This window comes from Halichoeres trimaculatus, unplaced genomic scaffold, assembly GCF_033239565.1.
Source record: "Halichoeres trimaculatus isolate MK-OKI-2021-1 unplaced genomic scaffold, fHalTri1.1 fHalTri1_scaffold_9, whole genome shotgun sequence".
In the NCBI taxonomy this organism is placed as follows: domain Eukaryota; kingdom Metazoa; phylum Chordata; class Actinopteri; order Labriformes; family Labridae; genus Halichoeres; species Halichoeres trimaculatus.
The window spans coordinates 23,061,068-23,077,320 of record NW_027437188.1 but is presented as its reverse complement, the minus strand read 5'-3'; the positions used below and the strand labels follow the sequence as shown (position 1 = coordinate 23,077,320).

The 16,253-nt window shown below is 40.3% G+C and overlaps 2 protein-coding genes and 2 non-coding genes across 5 annotated transcripts; 1 reads left to right on the top strand and 3 right to left on the bottom strand.

Annotated features, from left to right (window-relative positions):
• Nucleotides 1-2,053: 2,053 nt before the first annotated feature.
• Nucleotides 2,054-10,615, bottom strand: map6b (microtubule-associated protein 6b). Its single transcript, XM_074680427.1, has 3 exons — nt 9,481-10,615; nt 7,079-7,292; nt 2,054-3,841 (listed from the first exon to the last, which is right to left on the bottom strand). Exons 1-3 carry the CDS (start codon nt 10,224-10,226, stop codon nt 3,632-3,634), a joined length of 1,170 nt encoding a protein of 389 aa, XP_074536528.1. The 5' UTR covers nt 10,227-10,615; the 3' UTR covers nt 2,054-3,631.
• A 332-nt stretch (nt 10,616-10,947) lies between these two features.
• thap12b (THAP domain containing 12b) lies at nt 10,948-15,280 on the bottom strand. 2 transcript variants are annotated; one of them, XM_074680334.1, is made up of 5 exons: nt 14,968-15,280; nt 14,373-14,493; nt 14,176-14,283; nt 14,034-14,070; nt 10,948-13,898 (listed from the first exon to the last, which is right to left on the bottom strand). In XM_074680334.1, the coding sequence occupies exons 1-5, from the start codon at nt 15,054-15,056 to the stop codon at nt 12,004-12,006; spliced, it is 2,250 nt and encodes a 749-aa protein (XP_074536435.1). In that variant the 5' UTR covers nt 15,057-15,280; the 3' UTR covers nt 10,948-12,003. The 2 variants fall into 2 exon arrangements, with proteins under 2 accessions (XP_074536435.1, XP_074536434.1); XM_074680333.1 differs by having other exon boundaries at nt 10,948-13,901; nt 14,968-15,279.
• A 537-nt stretch (nt 15,281-15,817) lies between these two features.
• Nucleotides 15,818-15,889, top strand: trnap-agg (transfer RNA proline (anticodon AGG)). The gene has a single exon. It is a non-coding gene; the product is annotated as a tRNA-Pro (tRNA).
• Nucleotides 15,890-16,149: 260 nt separating this feature from the next.
• Nucleotides 16,150-16,221, bottom strand: trnap-cgg (transfer RNA proline (anticodon CGG)). Its single transcript has one exon. It is a non-coding gene; the product is annotated as a tRNA-Pro (tRNA).
• Nucleotides 16,222-16,253: the final 32 nt, after the last annotated feature.

The following is a 16,253-nucleotide window of genomic DNA, read 5'->3' as shown; positions in this document are numbered from 1 at the left end:
TTCCCCGGGGAGGAATCTGGATGTTCCAGGTGGAAATGAGGTAACACTGCCTGCAGGAATTACTCACCCCATGGATCCATTTGATCTCCAGTTAAAGGTCTGTGTAATGGACTTAGCCATGAAAGTAATGTGAGCTTTTGGTTTTGTTTTGTTTGGTTGTATTGTTTTTCTTTGACTAAAGAACAAAAGGCAGAGGAAAATGCCTTGGGTTTAAAAGCTGAACCATTTTTACTCCCTTCAGCCTTGTCTCATATGAGTCAGCACCAGAATCTAACCACTAGAGGTCATCATTTGCTGACTATCAGTGTCAAGCTATGCAATGTCTGTCTTGCGTGTCCAAGAAATATAATATTTTCATGAGGGTGCATGTTTTGTAATGTGAAGTCATTAGGGCTGAGCTGAATACATGAAGTACTGTGTGGTGATCTGTGCATTGTAGGTGTTAAAAATAACCAGACAGGTTTTGGTGTTCATTTTATATTAGGGTGGATTTCTAATCTGAAGCAGACCCTTAATCTGGCAACTCTTCTGTCACTGTTCATTGGCTCACCTTTTGGTCCATGCTAATTTGATGATTTTTCCCAAGACTAAATAAAACAGTGAAAGAGCCTTTCTGTGTAAGGGTGGTTATCTTTAAGTTTTGTGGCCATCTTGGCTTTTTGTCTCTACATGAAGTAAAGGGGCTTAACTTCAAATACAGTCAAACAAGTGTATATTATATTTCTTCTACCCTTCAGTACAACAATAAAGATGTTAGGTGAGACCATAACCAGTCACAGAAGTCTTTTAAAGAGCAAACAGAGCACAGGCAGCTCTAGTGCCATTGCTGATCTGTTATTCAATATTTCATGCAGCTCTGCAAACATAAGGGCCCATAACAACTGAATTATTCATGCAGTTTTATGTCAGGATGACTGATTCACAGGAAAATGACAATCAGAACCCAAAAGCTTCAAAATGAATTGAATTTACAATGATCAAATAATTTTTGATTTTAGATTTGACCTTTACTGTATTAACATTCGATGTTGTTTGAAGATAAGAACATTTTGTACCTCTTGAGTACTCCGTGAAAATCAGACAGCAAAATGCATTGATTGCATCTCATATCAGGGACAACTCCCTCTGATTTACTTAAATTCTTCTGGTGAAGCTAGATTTTCATGTTTGTAGCATACTGTTCGTTACAAAGAGAAAAATGGCCTTGGGTTGAAAAGCAGAATTGTATCAAATAAGTAATGATAAAAGTCAAAATAGGCAAGTCAGTATTCCCGTTAACTATTATCAAAACCTTCCATTCCTAACAATAATATCCCAGGTATTTCCCATCCCTTTTTATGTATAACTTTGAATTTCGAGAATTTGTAATCAGAGCATGATGATGTGTTTTCTATACCTTAGTGCCTTAAAAGCATTTTCACTTGTACGAACATAACTCTCTTAATTTAGTAGTTTCCCATTATTCTTTATTAGTTAAATATTCACCTGTATTCATTATATTTATTTATATTTGAGTAAAAATCAAAGTCAAATAACTTGAGAAAGGTTGAAACTGTTCAGAAGACAACAGCAAATTAGAAAAACACTGATATACAGCATTTGCCAAACTACTACCAACTCTGTTTTAACTTCATCACATAATTAATTACATAATACATCTGTAGAAAATTTCAAAATAAACATATGAGGTTGAGACTAGGATTGAGATAAATGAAATGTTTTGGTCATGAAAAGTTGATGCAGCAACTGGAAATTATACCAATTTAAAAAACAATATATTTGTAAACAACAAAATAAAAATTATTAATTGAAACTGTTATTCAGAATGTGAGTTTGTCTTTGTGACCAGTCCTCATTGCAGAGGTTGACTGCCGGTCATGACCTTTGCTGTGTCATGCCCTGCTCTGTACTTGACATGTTTCCGTATGCTTTGGAACATACCTGCAACCCCTTGTTCAGATCAAGGGTGTTGATGGTGCACTTTCAAAACACAGAGAATTACTGATGCCCAAAAAAAAGGAGATACAACTGAGGATTCTTTATCATCATTTTATTTAGAGTTCATTCAGAGCAAGCCGAGAATACAAGCACAATATCACAACATGTCTACAGCGGTATGACATCGTCATATCATCACTTCACCATGGCCTGACGCCACACACAGTCCAATCCAGACAGCATAAACAACAAGAGATTTAGCACCAGGGTGTTTGAGTGCATAGCAGCACGTCTAGTGGTCGGGTCAGACTTGATGCTAGCAGGCAGCAGGCTGTAGAGGTCACACACAGAAATTCTCTTGTTCACTCACGCAGAGGCTAAGACTGGAAGCAGACTTTACGGTGGGTATAATGCTCTCACACACTGCAGCCACGCTGGCTGCTAAGGGCATCACTGGAGACAAATGTGTTAACATCCAAAGAGGGAAGGCTTTGGGAACATTTTAGTAAAAACATCTCATGTCACTCTCATTAAGATGACACGTGTTTGCGCATTTTCATACAGCAGCACTTTAGATAGCTGAACTACAAGTCCTGGCCATTCCTTGTCCTTTCTTCACCTGGAAAGATCAGCTCGTTCAAAGTGGGAGGTTACCGAGTAAGTACATTAAGTTGTTGGGCCAATATGCAACAGTTTTTTCTTCTTTTGCACAATTACAACATCACAGCTCAGAAGAGAGGATGGAGTACGACGTCACAAAATACTGAGTCATTGTAAAATTTGCAGTTTTGCCTTCAAATCAGAGGAGATGACCTTCACTTAAGACTGCAAGAAATGTGATTGTGGGTGAAACCATATTGCTGGTGTGTTTGTTTTTTAGCTTTAACAGCCACTACACTATGATTTTATTCAGTGTATGTACTTTTCAGTGTGACCAGGATCTATAACTACACATGCATTATAATTGAAAGGGTCTCACTCCTCTACATTTATCTTAAACGGCTCAATTTACAAGCTAACGTGATTGTGACATGTAGTCTGCCTAAATGTTGCTACTCAACCAAAAACAGGGTCCTGCATGCAAGCTGTAGCAATTATATTACAGTTCATTTGGTTTCTTAGCAACCAAACTGATGAAACCAGATATCATCCAGAACAATGAAATGAAAACCAGGACCATACAGCGGAGGCACTGTAACCAGGAAACGCAAAACAGATTTTGCACTTAACAAAATCCCTCATGTGATTCAGTCTCTGAGAAAACTATCCCTTTGACTTTTTATACAATCATTTTAATATTAATCTGAATTATTCATTCAGACACAAGTAAAAATGCCCTTTCATACACACACTGTATGTGTACTGATGGCTCTTTTTATAGTCTGAGGCCAAACGCAACTCATAGAAGTAATGTGCAAATTATGTGCTCAATAATATAAAGCGATTCTGTGCACCAAAAATACAAGAAATCACAGTCTCACACCTTAACACACACACACTCTCACAAACACTTGCACACACACGCTCACACCCAGTGAAATTATTTGCATTATTCTAAAAGCTCAATATCAGTGCCCGTTTGAAGGTGAACATTGTATGACAGGTTGGCAAAAACAACAGGTCAGAAAACAAACCAAAGGGAAGAAGTTTGACTAATTCGCCACACACATTTAAGTGTCGACATTCTCTTCCTTTACTGCTTTGCTTCAGCCAGTCTGTTGCTGATCTCCTTGCTTTTCTTCGTCACAACTCCCTCTGGTTTGGGTTCTGCGGCGCTCAGTGATGGTTTCTTCTTGGCTGACTGGGAACTGGCAAGCACCTTCTCTTTTGATTTTTTCACCATTTTCCCTGTTGTTGTTGTCGGGGTCTTTTTTGGTTTGGGGCGAGACACTGGTTTATCCGCCTAATGGAAAAAAAACAGAGGTATCGATAAAACAACCTTTCAAATAAGCACATCAGTTTTCACCTGTAACAGATATTGTTTCATAATTTGGGGTTTGCATTTCATTGCTTTCTTGTGAAGAGTTAAAAGGATTGATTCCATTCTTACAACTTTATGTTAAACCTCAAATTGTGGTCATGTCAGATCAGCTTAGCTGTGGTCTGGGCTTTTACACACAGCAATTTCAAGGCAGGATGTTTTAAACTCTGTCATGCTTCATCTGAAATGTGCAAAGCCTGGTGGTGGTATGGTGGTACGGAGTCGTTCCACTTCTGTTCATCCCTTCTGTCCATCAGTGATGTAACATGGGGAAGACAGTGATGTGTTATAATGTTTTCCATAAATCTGAAACTCACAGTGGGAGGCCGCAGTGATGGATGAACTTTACAGTTTCTTTTTTCTGCTGTTGTTGCAGAATTGCTATGTGTAAGTGGCTTCAAATGATTGTCCTTCCCAGGAACAGTGACCTTTCCTTCAACAATCAGCCTCTAAGAAGTTTAAGACAAGCAGCTGCTAGCTGTAGCTACATACCTAGCAGCATATGGATGTTTATCTTCTTCTAAATCTCAACAAGAAAGCAGCATTTCATAATTTTCCTCAATTCATGGAGACTCAAAGTCATGTCAAACTCTTCTTTTAGCATGCAATACGTACCTTCTAAGACCTGGTACTCTATACTATAAAATCACAGTGCAAATGACACCATATGCTTTAGGTGATATTTGCATTACGTGGTTAGTGCAATGAAGAAAAAAAAGTTGTACCGCACAAAGGTGAATTTGTGCCACTACCTTAAGGAACAGTGCTTCGTGCAGCTTCCCATTAAAACCACTTTTTAATGAAAGCATCATCAACAAACTACATGATTCATATTAGTACATGATGTTAGTTGCTTGTGCTTCAAAAGATTTTAATGTTTTGCAAACATTAAACCATGGACTGAAAGTGTTGGAAAACCATTGATGACTGAAGAACCAGACGTGTGACTAACATGATTGCTGGTTCAATTTCCAGCACTGACAGGGAAAATGTGGGTGCAGGGACAGAAGCTCTCTAAAGCAAGGCAAATCCTGCCTGAGCTGCCACAACAATGCAAAACTTCTGGATTGACTCCAAGATGTTTAATTTGTGTAAATGAGATGGCTGACAGCAAAAAGTTGGGAGCATGCTCAACTTTAGCTGAAGAAATAAACCTTAAAGGATGTATAATAGAGAGAGAAATAAAGTTTCTACAATCTGCTTCTGACACAACAGACGAAGATTCTGTAAACTTACGGATGCTAAGTTAGAAAGTCGTCAATGCGAAATGAGGAAGAATAGACTATGTCACAGGTTAACGTTAGGTCTAAACCAGAAGAGAAAAATGTTGCAGTCTATTATGTAAATACACATCACTTTATTAATATTAAATTAGATTTCCGTGGATGTGTAATGCTTAGTTGCTAATTCAGACTAAACAAACCAAATATTGAAAAGATAACATCATCTGCGTACAGTGTTAGCAAAAATTCACTGCACTATTTCCCTTTGCTATAGATCATTATATTTTGGCTCTTAAAACCAAAACAGAGTGCGAACCACAAAAATCTGTAGCTCTGAGTCTTTCTGTTGCATTTGATGTCTATTATTTTAACTTTATATCGTCAAAACTTTCATTTGTTTCCACCCTCATGCATGAGCCTGCAAAGTCAGCATGGTCAGGTTTTGCAGCTACTAAGCTGCACAAAAGGTGGAGGGTGATGCAGGCATAGAGGTGGGCAAAAAGTGAAGATGCGGCCATCTCAAATATATGTTCTTGCTTTTGTTGCGGGATTGCATCTGGCAGCTGGGTGATACATGTGACTGTGGCTCAGACTGGCCAAGGCGCATACAGTGTGTGTGTCCATGTGTGTGTGTGAGTTCATGTGTGTGTACAGTATGCAGGTTTGAGTTTGATCAATCTGAGGTCAGCCTCCATGCCTTCTTTAAGAAACAGAGAACACACCTGACTACAGCAGATTTAGAACAGAGGTGCTCTCAGTCTCTGAGATGTCCTACAAGAATGAGAGAGGAAGTGGCCATATGAAAACACTACTACAGACATATGATGTACCAATTAATGTGCTGCTGATGGCATGCCAAACATATTCTATTATGTATTATATTATACTACATGTCATTTTGTAAACCAGTTTGTGCTTCAGTTTAAAACTAGCATATTACAAATTATAAATGTCTAAACTTATGTAATCAATGGTATATCAGTTTAAAAGTAATAATGTAATCATAATATGATTAGACAATATTTCTGGGTTCTTTGACAAATCTTTCTGACTCAACAACCTGCTGATACGACCCCATTTCTATTTTTACGTTGTACTTAAAGCTATGCTGTTCTTAAAAGATGTTTCTTATAGAAAAAAATACCTTGTACAGCTGATAAGATGAGGCAGAGAAATAATCCTACATCTACACGTTTAAAGACAACTAGTTACAGACATCCAATAAACTTTTATCCCCCCCCCAAAAAAAAGAAAAAAAAAAAAGAAAAAAAAAACCTGCTGATTGGCTCTTAAAATGTTTTCCAGATGTACACATCACTGAAAACAATGACCAAGGGCTATTGTATTCAGTATCTCACACTGTGGTATTTGTGTTTTGATGGTGGGAACTTATCAGCTGCTAGTTGGGTTTACCAGTGTGGTTTGAATAGAGTGTAAATAAAAAGACAGAAGTACTTCAAGTGAGTAAAGTCTCCAGTACAAAAGTAAAACAAAATACATCTGACGGTGTGATATTTACAAATAATACAATATCGATGCCTGGTACTTGGCAAACGGTAACGGTACTCCTGTGTGTGTTAATGTGGTTAGGTTTAGGTGTTATAATTGTTTATTTGTTTGATAATGAAAAATCTTAAAGTTTTTCAATATAACATATTGGTTTCTCAATATATAAACTTGTAATGCTGTGTTCACATCCAGCATGGAAAATCACCTCCTCTTCCAGTCCCTCACAGTCACAAGGGTGCGTTTAGGCACCCAATCGTGGTACCGTTTGATTTTACGTGAATCAGTACATGGTACTACAGATGGGTACCCAATTTGGTACCCATCCCTAATTACAAAGAACCAAAATGTGGGCATACTTTGTCTTAATATCAGTTTGAATAAAAACTATGTTTGCGTTTAAGCATGTGTGAGTGTGTACTGCTCTCACCTTGGCAGATTCCTTGCCGGGCTCACTGTACAGGCTGCGTATCCTCCTGCGCTCCACCACCTTATTGTCAGTGGGCTGAGCCTTCACCTGCTCCCCCTTGTATGTGGCACTGTAGCTGGTTTCCAGACTGGTCTCCTCCACTGGGGGTTTATACTGAGATGGAGCCTTGATGGGCTTTACTGGTTTCACATCCTTGTATGCTTTAAACTCAGTCCTAAATAAAGTGGAAAAACCAAAAGCAAAAGCTGAAGAGCTTTGTGCAACCTTTAATCACTTTCAGAAAAAATGCACAACTTCAGTTCTTCATTTTTTGAAGCTCCTGTAAGAGACTTTTGGTCTGTGTTGATTTTTATATATATATATATATATATATATATATATATATATATATATATATATATATATATATATATATATATATATATATATAAAGGCTGTGTTGGCAGTATGAACTCTGATTGTAATCCACACTTTGAAATGAGATTATCAGCACCAATGTTACAGGTTACAGGTTATCTCAAAATGCTACTTCTTAGCTTCCCGATTGGGTGGAGCAGGGCTGGATTGATTTACAGCACATCTGAGTCTCTATTACAACACCACCCCGGCTGACAAATTTTAGTAGAGATAAGAGAGATCTGTGTTTTTCTCTGATGAACACAATTTCTGTGATTAATTGTGTCGTCACGGTGGACACTGGAGCCTAACTGTCAGACAGAAAAAGGACAGAAGAGCAGAAGAAAGCTAAACAGGAGAGTGATACAGCCCGAGCTAAAGGCTAACACAGGGGCTAAACTGTTTGATGGTCTGTTCAAACTTGAGAGTCTATCAATAAAATGAAGAGTGAGGTTACGTTAGCTCTGCCTGGTAGATGACTGGCAGGACATAACCAGGTGTCTTACGGCACCGAGCTGCAAGCTGCGCTAAATATAGACAGCTACTAAGCTATATACAAACTGACAGTGTTTACTTGTTGTCACGTTAGCCTACAGCTACGTTGGAGCACTGAGCTGCCAATAGCACTGCATATAGCTGGCGACTACAATGTTTGTTTCATGTCATGTTTCAAACTGTAGCGCTACGTAACTGAACTGATAAATACCTTACGCCAGCACTTTGCATCCAGTAAAAAATTATCTTGAACAAAGAAAATTTGTTTCAATCAGATCCCCATTTAATTCCAAAACAAACACATGAATCGCTAAAAGTAATTTACAACTATGTATGTGAGACTCCGGGCCAGGAGGTGGTGAGGCAGTCCATTTAAAACAGATCCTCCTCATTGCATCTTTAAATATGCCTCAAATCATGCGCTTTCTTTGAAGATCTCTCACTCACAATACATTGTTAAAACTATGCATTGTGGTCAAAAGCAGTACTGCAAACTACTCTATGTGTCAAATTACCCATGTTTGCTTGCTGTAGGGGCCACACGTCATTTAAATACATGATTTCTTGATGAGGCAGATCTTGCTGCACATGAGGCGGTTGCAACACACCCCAATTGGCACACGTTGGGTGAGGGCCTGCTTGTTGCCACTTGCAGCTTTAATTTCAATTGATCAATTTCAGCAAATGTTTATTTATTTTGCATCAACTTAAAAAAAAATTAAAAACATTCTATTCAGCAACCATACAGCATCACTTAACAGACAACAAATCATAGTTTAAATGTGAGGTCATAGCCTTTTGTCCAGTTATCAGCTTTGGTGTTAATTTGTTTATTTTATTGTGCATGTCTGGGTTCATCTACAACATCAACTACATTTAATTATCTGATATTTCATGATTCATAGGATGACATTTCTTTTATTTCTTGCAATGCATTAACTGGTTGAATACCTAGCATGAGATTTTAAAAAAGGATTTAGAAAAATAAATAACCAAATATGATAAAATAGGTCACTAGAGCAGTGCACAATAACTTTAATATTTCAGAGGGGCACACTGAAGCTGCAGTCTTGTTGGCTTGCATTTATTATGTACCCCAGTTTTATGTGGAGGAAGCCTGAGCTGAGAATCCACGTTAATTACATTGGATACCCTTTTACAGTCAATGAGGGGCTGTAGCATTAACTTGATAGTAATCCTCAGAAGGACAAAGCAGAAAAAAAATCAATAGTGTAACCTTTATCTCAGGCCATATCGGTTTGCCTTTAAGATCAGTGGAGATAGTAACAAGAGAGCATGAAGTGGCATCCCTTCCACCCCCTAATATTTAAATGATTTAAAGTGGACATAGTAGTGGGATAGGTGTAGTCCTATAATTTAAGTTGAATGTAACAAGGGACACTTGAAAGCAGAGCCAGTTGTTGATACAGAACAAGCTGTAAAGTCACAGGAAAGTGAAATACAAGATTATTTTTTATTCAGATGGTATAATATTTTTGAAGCACACTTACCTGTAGCTGCTAGAAGTTGACATAACCTCTTTAATCTGCCTGTTTAAAGCGTCTGCAGCTGCTCTGCCTTTCCTCTGCTCGGCGCTCACCGCATCTGCAGAAACTTGTCCCTCCGTCTTCTCACCACTTTGCCTCTCCGCTGACCTTTCCCTCTTCACGCTCTTCTTCGTCACCTCTTTCACTTCTTTCTCTTGAATCTTCTCTTCGATCTCGCTCTTCTCCACGCCGCTCTCGGCCTCGGCGTGATCCATCTTGCCACTTCCTGCGCTTCGCTCTGGGACACCAGAGGACGGAGCGGTGGGGCTGGGTTTGGGGATCCAGGGGTGGTCGTGCTTCTTGGGTATAGGCCAGGGCTTGTAATCCTTCTGATATTGAGTTTCGTTAATGAACGGAGCCTGGGATCGTTGAAACTCGTTCCTGGGCTTGCAGCTGGGCTCGGGGCGCACTCTCCACGCCTTGAAGTCTTGGCGCATGACGGACGCAGTCGAGCCATCTTTTCCCGCTGCGGCACCCGTCGCGGGCGGTGCCTTCCCAGCCTCCTGCTGCTCACCGCCGGGATGAGGCTCGGTTTCTATGGCAATGGCTCCGGCCCTCTTTTGCCTCGGCTGCGGGTGATGGGGAAGATGCTGCACGTCGGCCACGTCCGAGTATTTGGTGAAAACCAAAGGCACCGCGATGTCCGCTTTGTCCAGTTCGGTCCAAAAGCGGTTGATGCAGCAAGCACGCGTAATGCACGGCCATGCCATGATGAATGAATGAATGCTAGAGGGCTGACAGGAAGAAGATGCACAGAAAAGAAGCTCTGAATCAGGGAGAAACGTGTCAATGAACGTCGTACTCACGACTTCGAAGACTTGCTAGTGTTCTCCCTCACCCTGCAGCATCAGATTCTGTCCAGTCAGGGTTCCTTTAGCTTTATGTAATTCTCTGTTGAGTATCTCTCCCTGGCACTACGGAAAGTCGAGCCCCCACGCGTCTCTGGCTCCCTCCTCCTGCAGGCTGTTTGTTCTAATAGGAAGTTTTAAATGGACTTCGGGGGGCTGTGCCGTGGAGTGAACATTGCTGTCTGGTTTGCGCATCAAAGCGACCCCACCCACATTTGTGTGATGCCTGGGGTCTGCACCGCGAGTGTACACGGTGAACTATCACCTGAGCACGTCACAGTCTGGCCACAGAAGGAGAAAGGTTTAACCCTTGAGCTGCCATGTCAGATCATGTCACTGAGGACAATAGATCTAAGAGAAGCTTTTTGTTTTATCAACTATAGGAAATCATGAAAATGAAATAAATAAAAGATTAATACATGCAAAGCAATCTGCAATACTGAAATACATTCACAGTTGTTAAAACCTGCTACACTCAGGTTTCATCAGTTATTCAATTTTTTTTTAACGTGGTGACTGAGGTAAATGCATCCAAAAGTTATGAAAAATGAATGAAAACAATAATTTAAATGAAGCAGTAAAAATTCTTTCATTTGCCTTTTTTATTTTACAAAACAAAAAACAGTTTCTGGAAAATCTGACATTTTGGTGAACAATCCAGGTCACATCAAAAGTTACGTATTCAGCAAAGAGTGAGGCAATAATATCCAATCAGTTTATGACCACCAATATTTTGATCATATTTACATTAGTTAAAAAGAACACCCCATTCCCAAACACATACATACACACAAAAAATGTGACCCATTAACTACCCAGAACATCTCACAACAATACAAAAATGGCTTCTCTTTGACCATGAGTTGTGGGAGACTGCTGATGCTGGTGTAAGTGCTCCCTCTTGTGCTCCTCCTGTATCACAGTCAGTGGAAAGGAATCAATGAACTGAATGAACTTTGGGGCTGCAGAAAAAAAAGGTTGAGTGGTTGATGTGATGATAATACCCCACCTGTACTGAAAAGGTGAGAAAACAAAAATGAAAAATCCTAAAGGAGCTTAACAAGAAATAAACAAAGACTGTCGACTTTGGTTACAAACACAATGAGCCCTTAACATTTTCTGAGTGTTACAATTTTAAAAAAGACATGAAGTCATCGACTCAAATTCTACATTTTGAAACACTACATACATATGTACAGCACTGGCTCAAGCTACTTTCAAAACACATCATGAAAACAGGGGTGTGTTTTCTTTTTGAAACCCTGGACATAAACATTTTATCAGGTATCTCTTATTTATGCAAGGGTATTGCATTCACCAAAGAAAAAAAAATCTAGGTTTATTCTCTGAAATACTGAGATAATTATCCCAGATTATGTGAAATCCATGAGAATCTGATGTTGCTGGATTTACAAGATTATTATGCCAGGATTCCACGAAAAGTTTTGTTACTTTTGGACAACTACGCAGATTTCACAAAAAAAGATTTGACAACACATGCACCAGGTACTCATATCCTTCACGAAAAATACATTTTCTTCTCAAGGGAATATCACAGGCTTTCCAAGTTTACAGATATATTTTAATGATTTTTCATACTTTTGTGTAAATCAAAGTTAAGCATCAGTTCCTCATCATTTCATTTCATTTCTACCTCCTCCTCAGCCACTTCCTCAGCCTCAGCTTCAGGATCATCCTCTGAATACAGCCTGCAATATTTGTCCACCATCACGTCCAAGTCATGCTTCACGTGAGTGTTAATATTGAGCATCGCAAGACTCTTGTTCCACTGCTTGGCAGGCATACTGCTGAGATAGGCCTGCAGCCGCTCACTCGCCGTCTTGCTCCTGGAGTCCTCTAGTTTAAGAACAGGCAGAGCAGAGAGCACCTTGAGGAAGGAGTTCACATTGGGAAAGAACTTCACATCTGGCAGCTGGAGGGTTTCGTGGATGGTGGTGGGAAGTCGCACTTCTTTGCCTCGGTGCTTCCACTTGATTCTCCAGCAGTGGAGCTCTGCAGGGAGCGTGTCAGGGTTGGGGAGGTCGTTGCGGTACACCTCTGCGTAGTTCTCCTCTGTGGTGTTGAACTTCATTTGGCCCATGACGGCTGGAACCAGGGACAGGCACTTGAGAGCTTTGAGGTTAGTGTCAGAGAACATGTCCTCAACTTCCTGCATGATGCCATGGATAACTGGGACGGTCACATACTCCTTATAATACGTTTCTGCTTGGATTTCACCCACATCGGCTGCACGCTGCTTCCTGAGGAACAGCCTCGGTACTGTCACAGGGATCTCCATCACAGCAGCCACACTCACAGCCTCCTCGAACCAGAACTCATGGTAGACATCAATGTTGTCATTGACTTCGTTCAGTGAATGCAGTACAGCAGTGAGACTGTTTGCAGCAAAGAACACATCAAGCGTTTCTCCTTGCAGATTCCTCCCAAAGGCTCTGGTGAACGTGAGAACATTCTTCAGGATGACAATGGTGACAATGTTCTCAAAATCAGCGAGAGTTTCTGAGATTGAATATGCATTTGCTGCTGTAGCAGCAGCAAACTTTCCTTCTTTGTTTTCCCAGATGCTTTCCATGCACAGCAGCAGGGGAGGCAACATGTCCAGCAGAACATCAAAGACACTGTGCTGCTCTGTCCATCCTGACACACAGGCTTGCTTGAGCGCTGTTATCTTCTCTTCATTTTTCTGGTAGTGAGTAGAGATGGCTTTCTCCAGCTCATCCTGGGTAAAGGGGACATCGAAGAATCCAGCAATCCTCCTCAGAGTCTCTGTGACCACTTGGACATTAGGGAAAGGGAGATTGTTTGTCAGGTGGATATTCAAAGCCATATGAGAGCAGGGCATGTGCAGTGCAAGAGGGTACTTCTCCATCAATAGCACTGCTACAGCTTTCATTTTGGTGGTGGAGGTGCCGGTGGCTTTGTGGGCCTGACCGCGGCAGTCCTCCATACTAAGACTCCAACGCTCAGTCAGCTGAGCCTCCAATCTCTCTACCAATGCATCTTCATCACCTTCAAAAGACATGAAGTCCAAAAATTCTTCTCGAAGGAGGTTCTGCTGATTAACAAAGCGCAAGAAAAGGGGCAGATGTTTCTCATTGTCAAATTCAACAATGTCCCCTGTGACCAGGGAGAAGAAGCGGCTTTCTCGGACCTCCATCAGCATCTCCTCTCTCACCGTGTTCTCACAGATGTCCAGGAGCTGACTCTGCTGGGTTGCAGAAAAGTACTCCGTGTTCACAGCTGTTGCTTCAAAGCGTTTCCTCAAGGCTTCATCTCCAGCATTCATCCTGTAATCCAAAAGGGCCTGGAAATTGTTGGGTCCAAGTTCAGACGCGTTGTCAGCCATCAAGGGGATGCTCTGTTTTCCTAACATGACTACAACCTCAAACAAGGACCTGAGATAATCACGAAACTCCTTCTCCTCTGTGGACAGCCGAGGTTCATCTTCGTTGGTATTTGTGCCATCCTCTGCTGCTGCGTCTTTTTTGGAAACAAGCTGTTCAATGGAAGATGCTACTGGAAGTAAACAAAACCAAATGATAATGAGGTGTGGTGAATATTTTCCTGTTTATACGTGCAATAAAAATTTGATTTTGTTTTCTTACTTAACATTCATCTGTAAAAATGTATAGTCTGGTATTTACTTACATCTTCTTTCTTTTATTCTCCGTATATCTTCCTCAGTCTGAAATGATAAATTGAAGGTTGATTAGAAAAACAACAGCAACAAAAGGTTAAACTGACCATTTTCTTAGGTGGAAATTAAACAATATTTGGAGATGTTCCTTACAAGTTCTTTTATCCGCTTGCGGTGCCTCGTGTGAGGATTTTTGAGATGGCTTGTCAAATCAAATATAGTTGGAATGGCTGTGTCTTTCAACACAGTTCTGTAGGGGCTCTGAAAATAAATGAAATCAAATAAGTTTTGGGAGGACTCTTGATTTTGTTAGATGAGTTGCAGTTAAGTGAGAGAATTATGGCACTTACTGTTTTGCACACCATTGCAGGGTCAAAGTGTTTGGCACATAATCTGTAGTGCTTATTCAGTTGGTCTGATGTTTTTGCCTCAAGATCTGCCCTACGGCAGTTCTCTACCCAGATTCGGCATCTGTAAAAAGCAGCAGAACAGAAAAATACAAACACCTTTTCAATTATTGGGCTGTTGGCAAAGACTTTACTCCCATAACCCTTCTCTCAACTTAAAAAGCCAGTTTCAATCAGAAAAAAAAACAGATCCCTGAACATGAGATTTGCAAATATTTGAACTTAAGTGAGGACTGCTGTCAAAACAGTGGAAAAAAATGTTTCATATCTCCAACATTCATAAAGCAAGACCATCACATATGACAAATACCAATATCTAGTCAATGCTGTAGCCCTAAAGCAAAAACATGATGCGGAGTTTTGGTTAAATGATGTGTTTTTCAAAACATTGTCATAAAGCCATTGAAAAGCAGAGAAAACCCTGCACTATGCTGGTGTTATATGTCAAACTAAGTTGTCAAGATTTCTATTTATTTAAGTGCCTTTAAGTTAAACGATAGTTACTTGTTTCGATATGTAAACACTTGTGCATTCTTACCTCTCAGGGTCTCGTGGAAATCGGAAAAAAGCCAAATCTGATTGTGTGCTCTTCCGTGTACAGTTCGGGGCCGCGCAAAAATTTGGCATTGTGAGGCTAAATTGTTAGCTTTATGGGATTAGGTTACTGTAATCATCGACTTGCCTCGGTACTTTTGTTTTAAAACATCAACAGTTTACTACTATGACTGCAAATTGTTGCGATGTTTGCCTACAAAGAAACTAAAAGTCAGTGTTGACTGTACCGATCTGCAAGTCCTCAACGGTTCAATATGGAAGATCGTGCCACAAGATTACATCCCGCCTACAACGCATCTGATTGGACACAGCGCTCAACTGAAGAAAAATAATTGGTCAATAATGCTCTGAGGTTTATTATATTGACCAATCAGAGTTAAGCAGTCAATAATTTTTTTCTTCGTCAAATTTAAATGCAGACAAAGTACTCCCGAAGTGTCCTTTACTGCCCTCTACTGACTGAAGTACAACAAAGAGGGCACCTAGAGCTAGCTGTCGGCCTGTCTTTAGCACATTCCTTTCGTGTCGAGAGGCCTCAAATTGTTGTATTTCGCAAAATTGGTTTTGTTAGAATTAATCCACTAGTTACTTCTCACTAAAGCTCTTCTTTGCGACAAGCTCCCTTCATAATTTCCCTCGTTGATTTTAGTCGGAAGCTGCGGAGTAGTTGCAGTCCATTGCCTAATTATCCTGGTAAAACCTTGCAAGTGTGGGTCTCTGTGAACGCATTTGCCAAAATCTCACGTAAACTAAATATTGTCATCTAAATAACAGATAATAGTCGACACTGACATGTATAGACTAGTATTTGTTGGAAGTTCAATACCTCGTGTGGCTCGTTGGTCTAGGGGTATGATTCTCGCTTAGGGTGCGAGAGGTCCCGGGTTCAAATCCCGGACGAGCCCATATTTTTGAACTCAATGGAAAGCGTCGCTCGAATTCGAGAAATACGACTCTGAATCTCAAAAATCCTTATTTCCTGGTTTAAAATTGTGTCACAGGTAAGTCACAGTAGAATTCGCTGCAAAAATCAATATAATAAATGTAACAGTAACGTGGGGCAATGAAACAACGAATTTTTTTTTAACGCCGAATTTAATTTCTTATGTTTTTCAATGACCCTGGGAATCGTTCCTGTCTTTATGTCGTCGAAGCAAAAGGACATGGGCTCGTCCGGGATTTGAACCCGGGACCTCTCGCACCCGAAGCGAGAATCATACCCCTAGACCAACGAGCCAGAACACTGATCACAGGCGTACGTAGGATTAT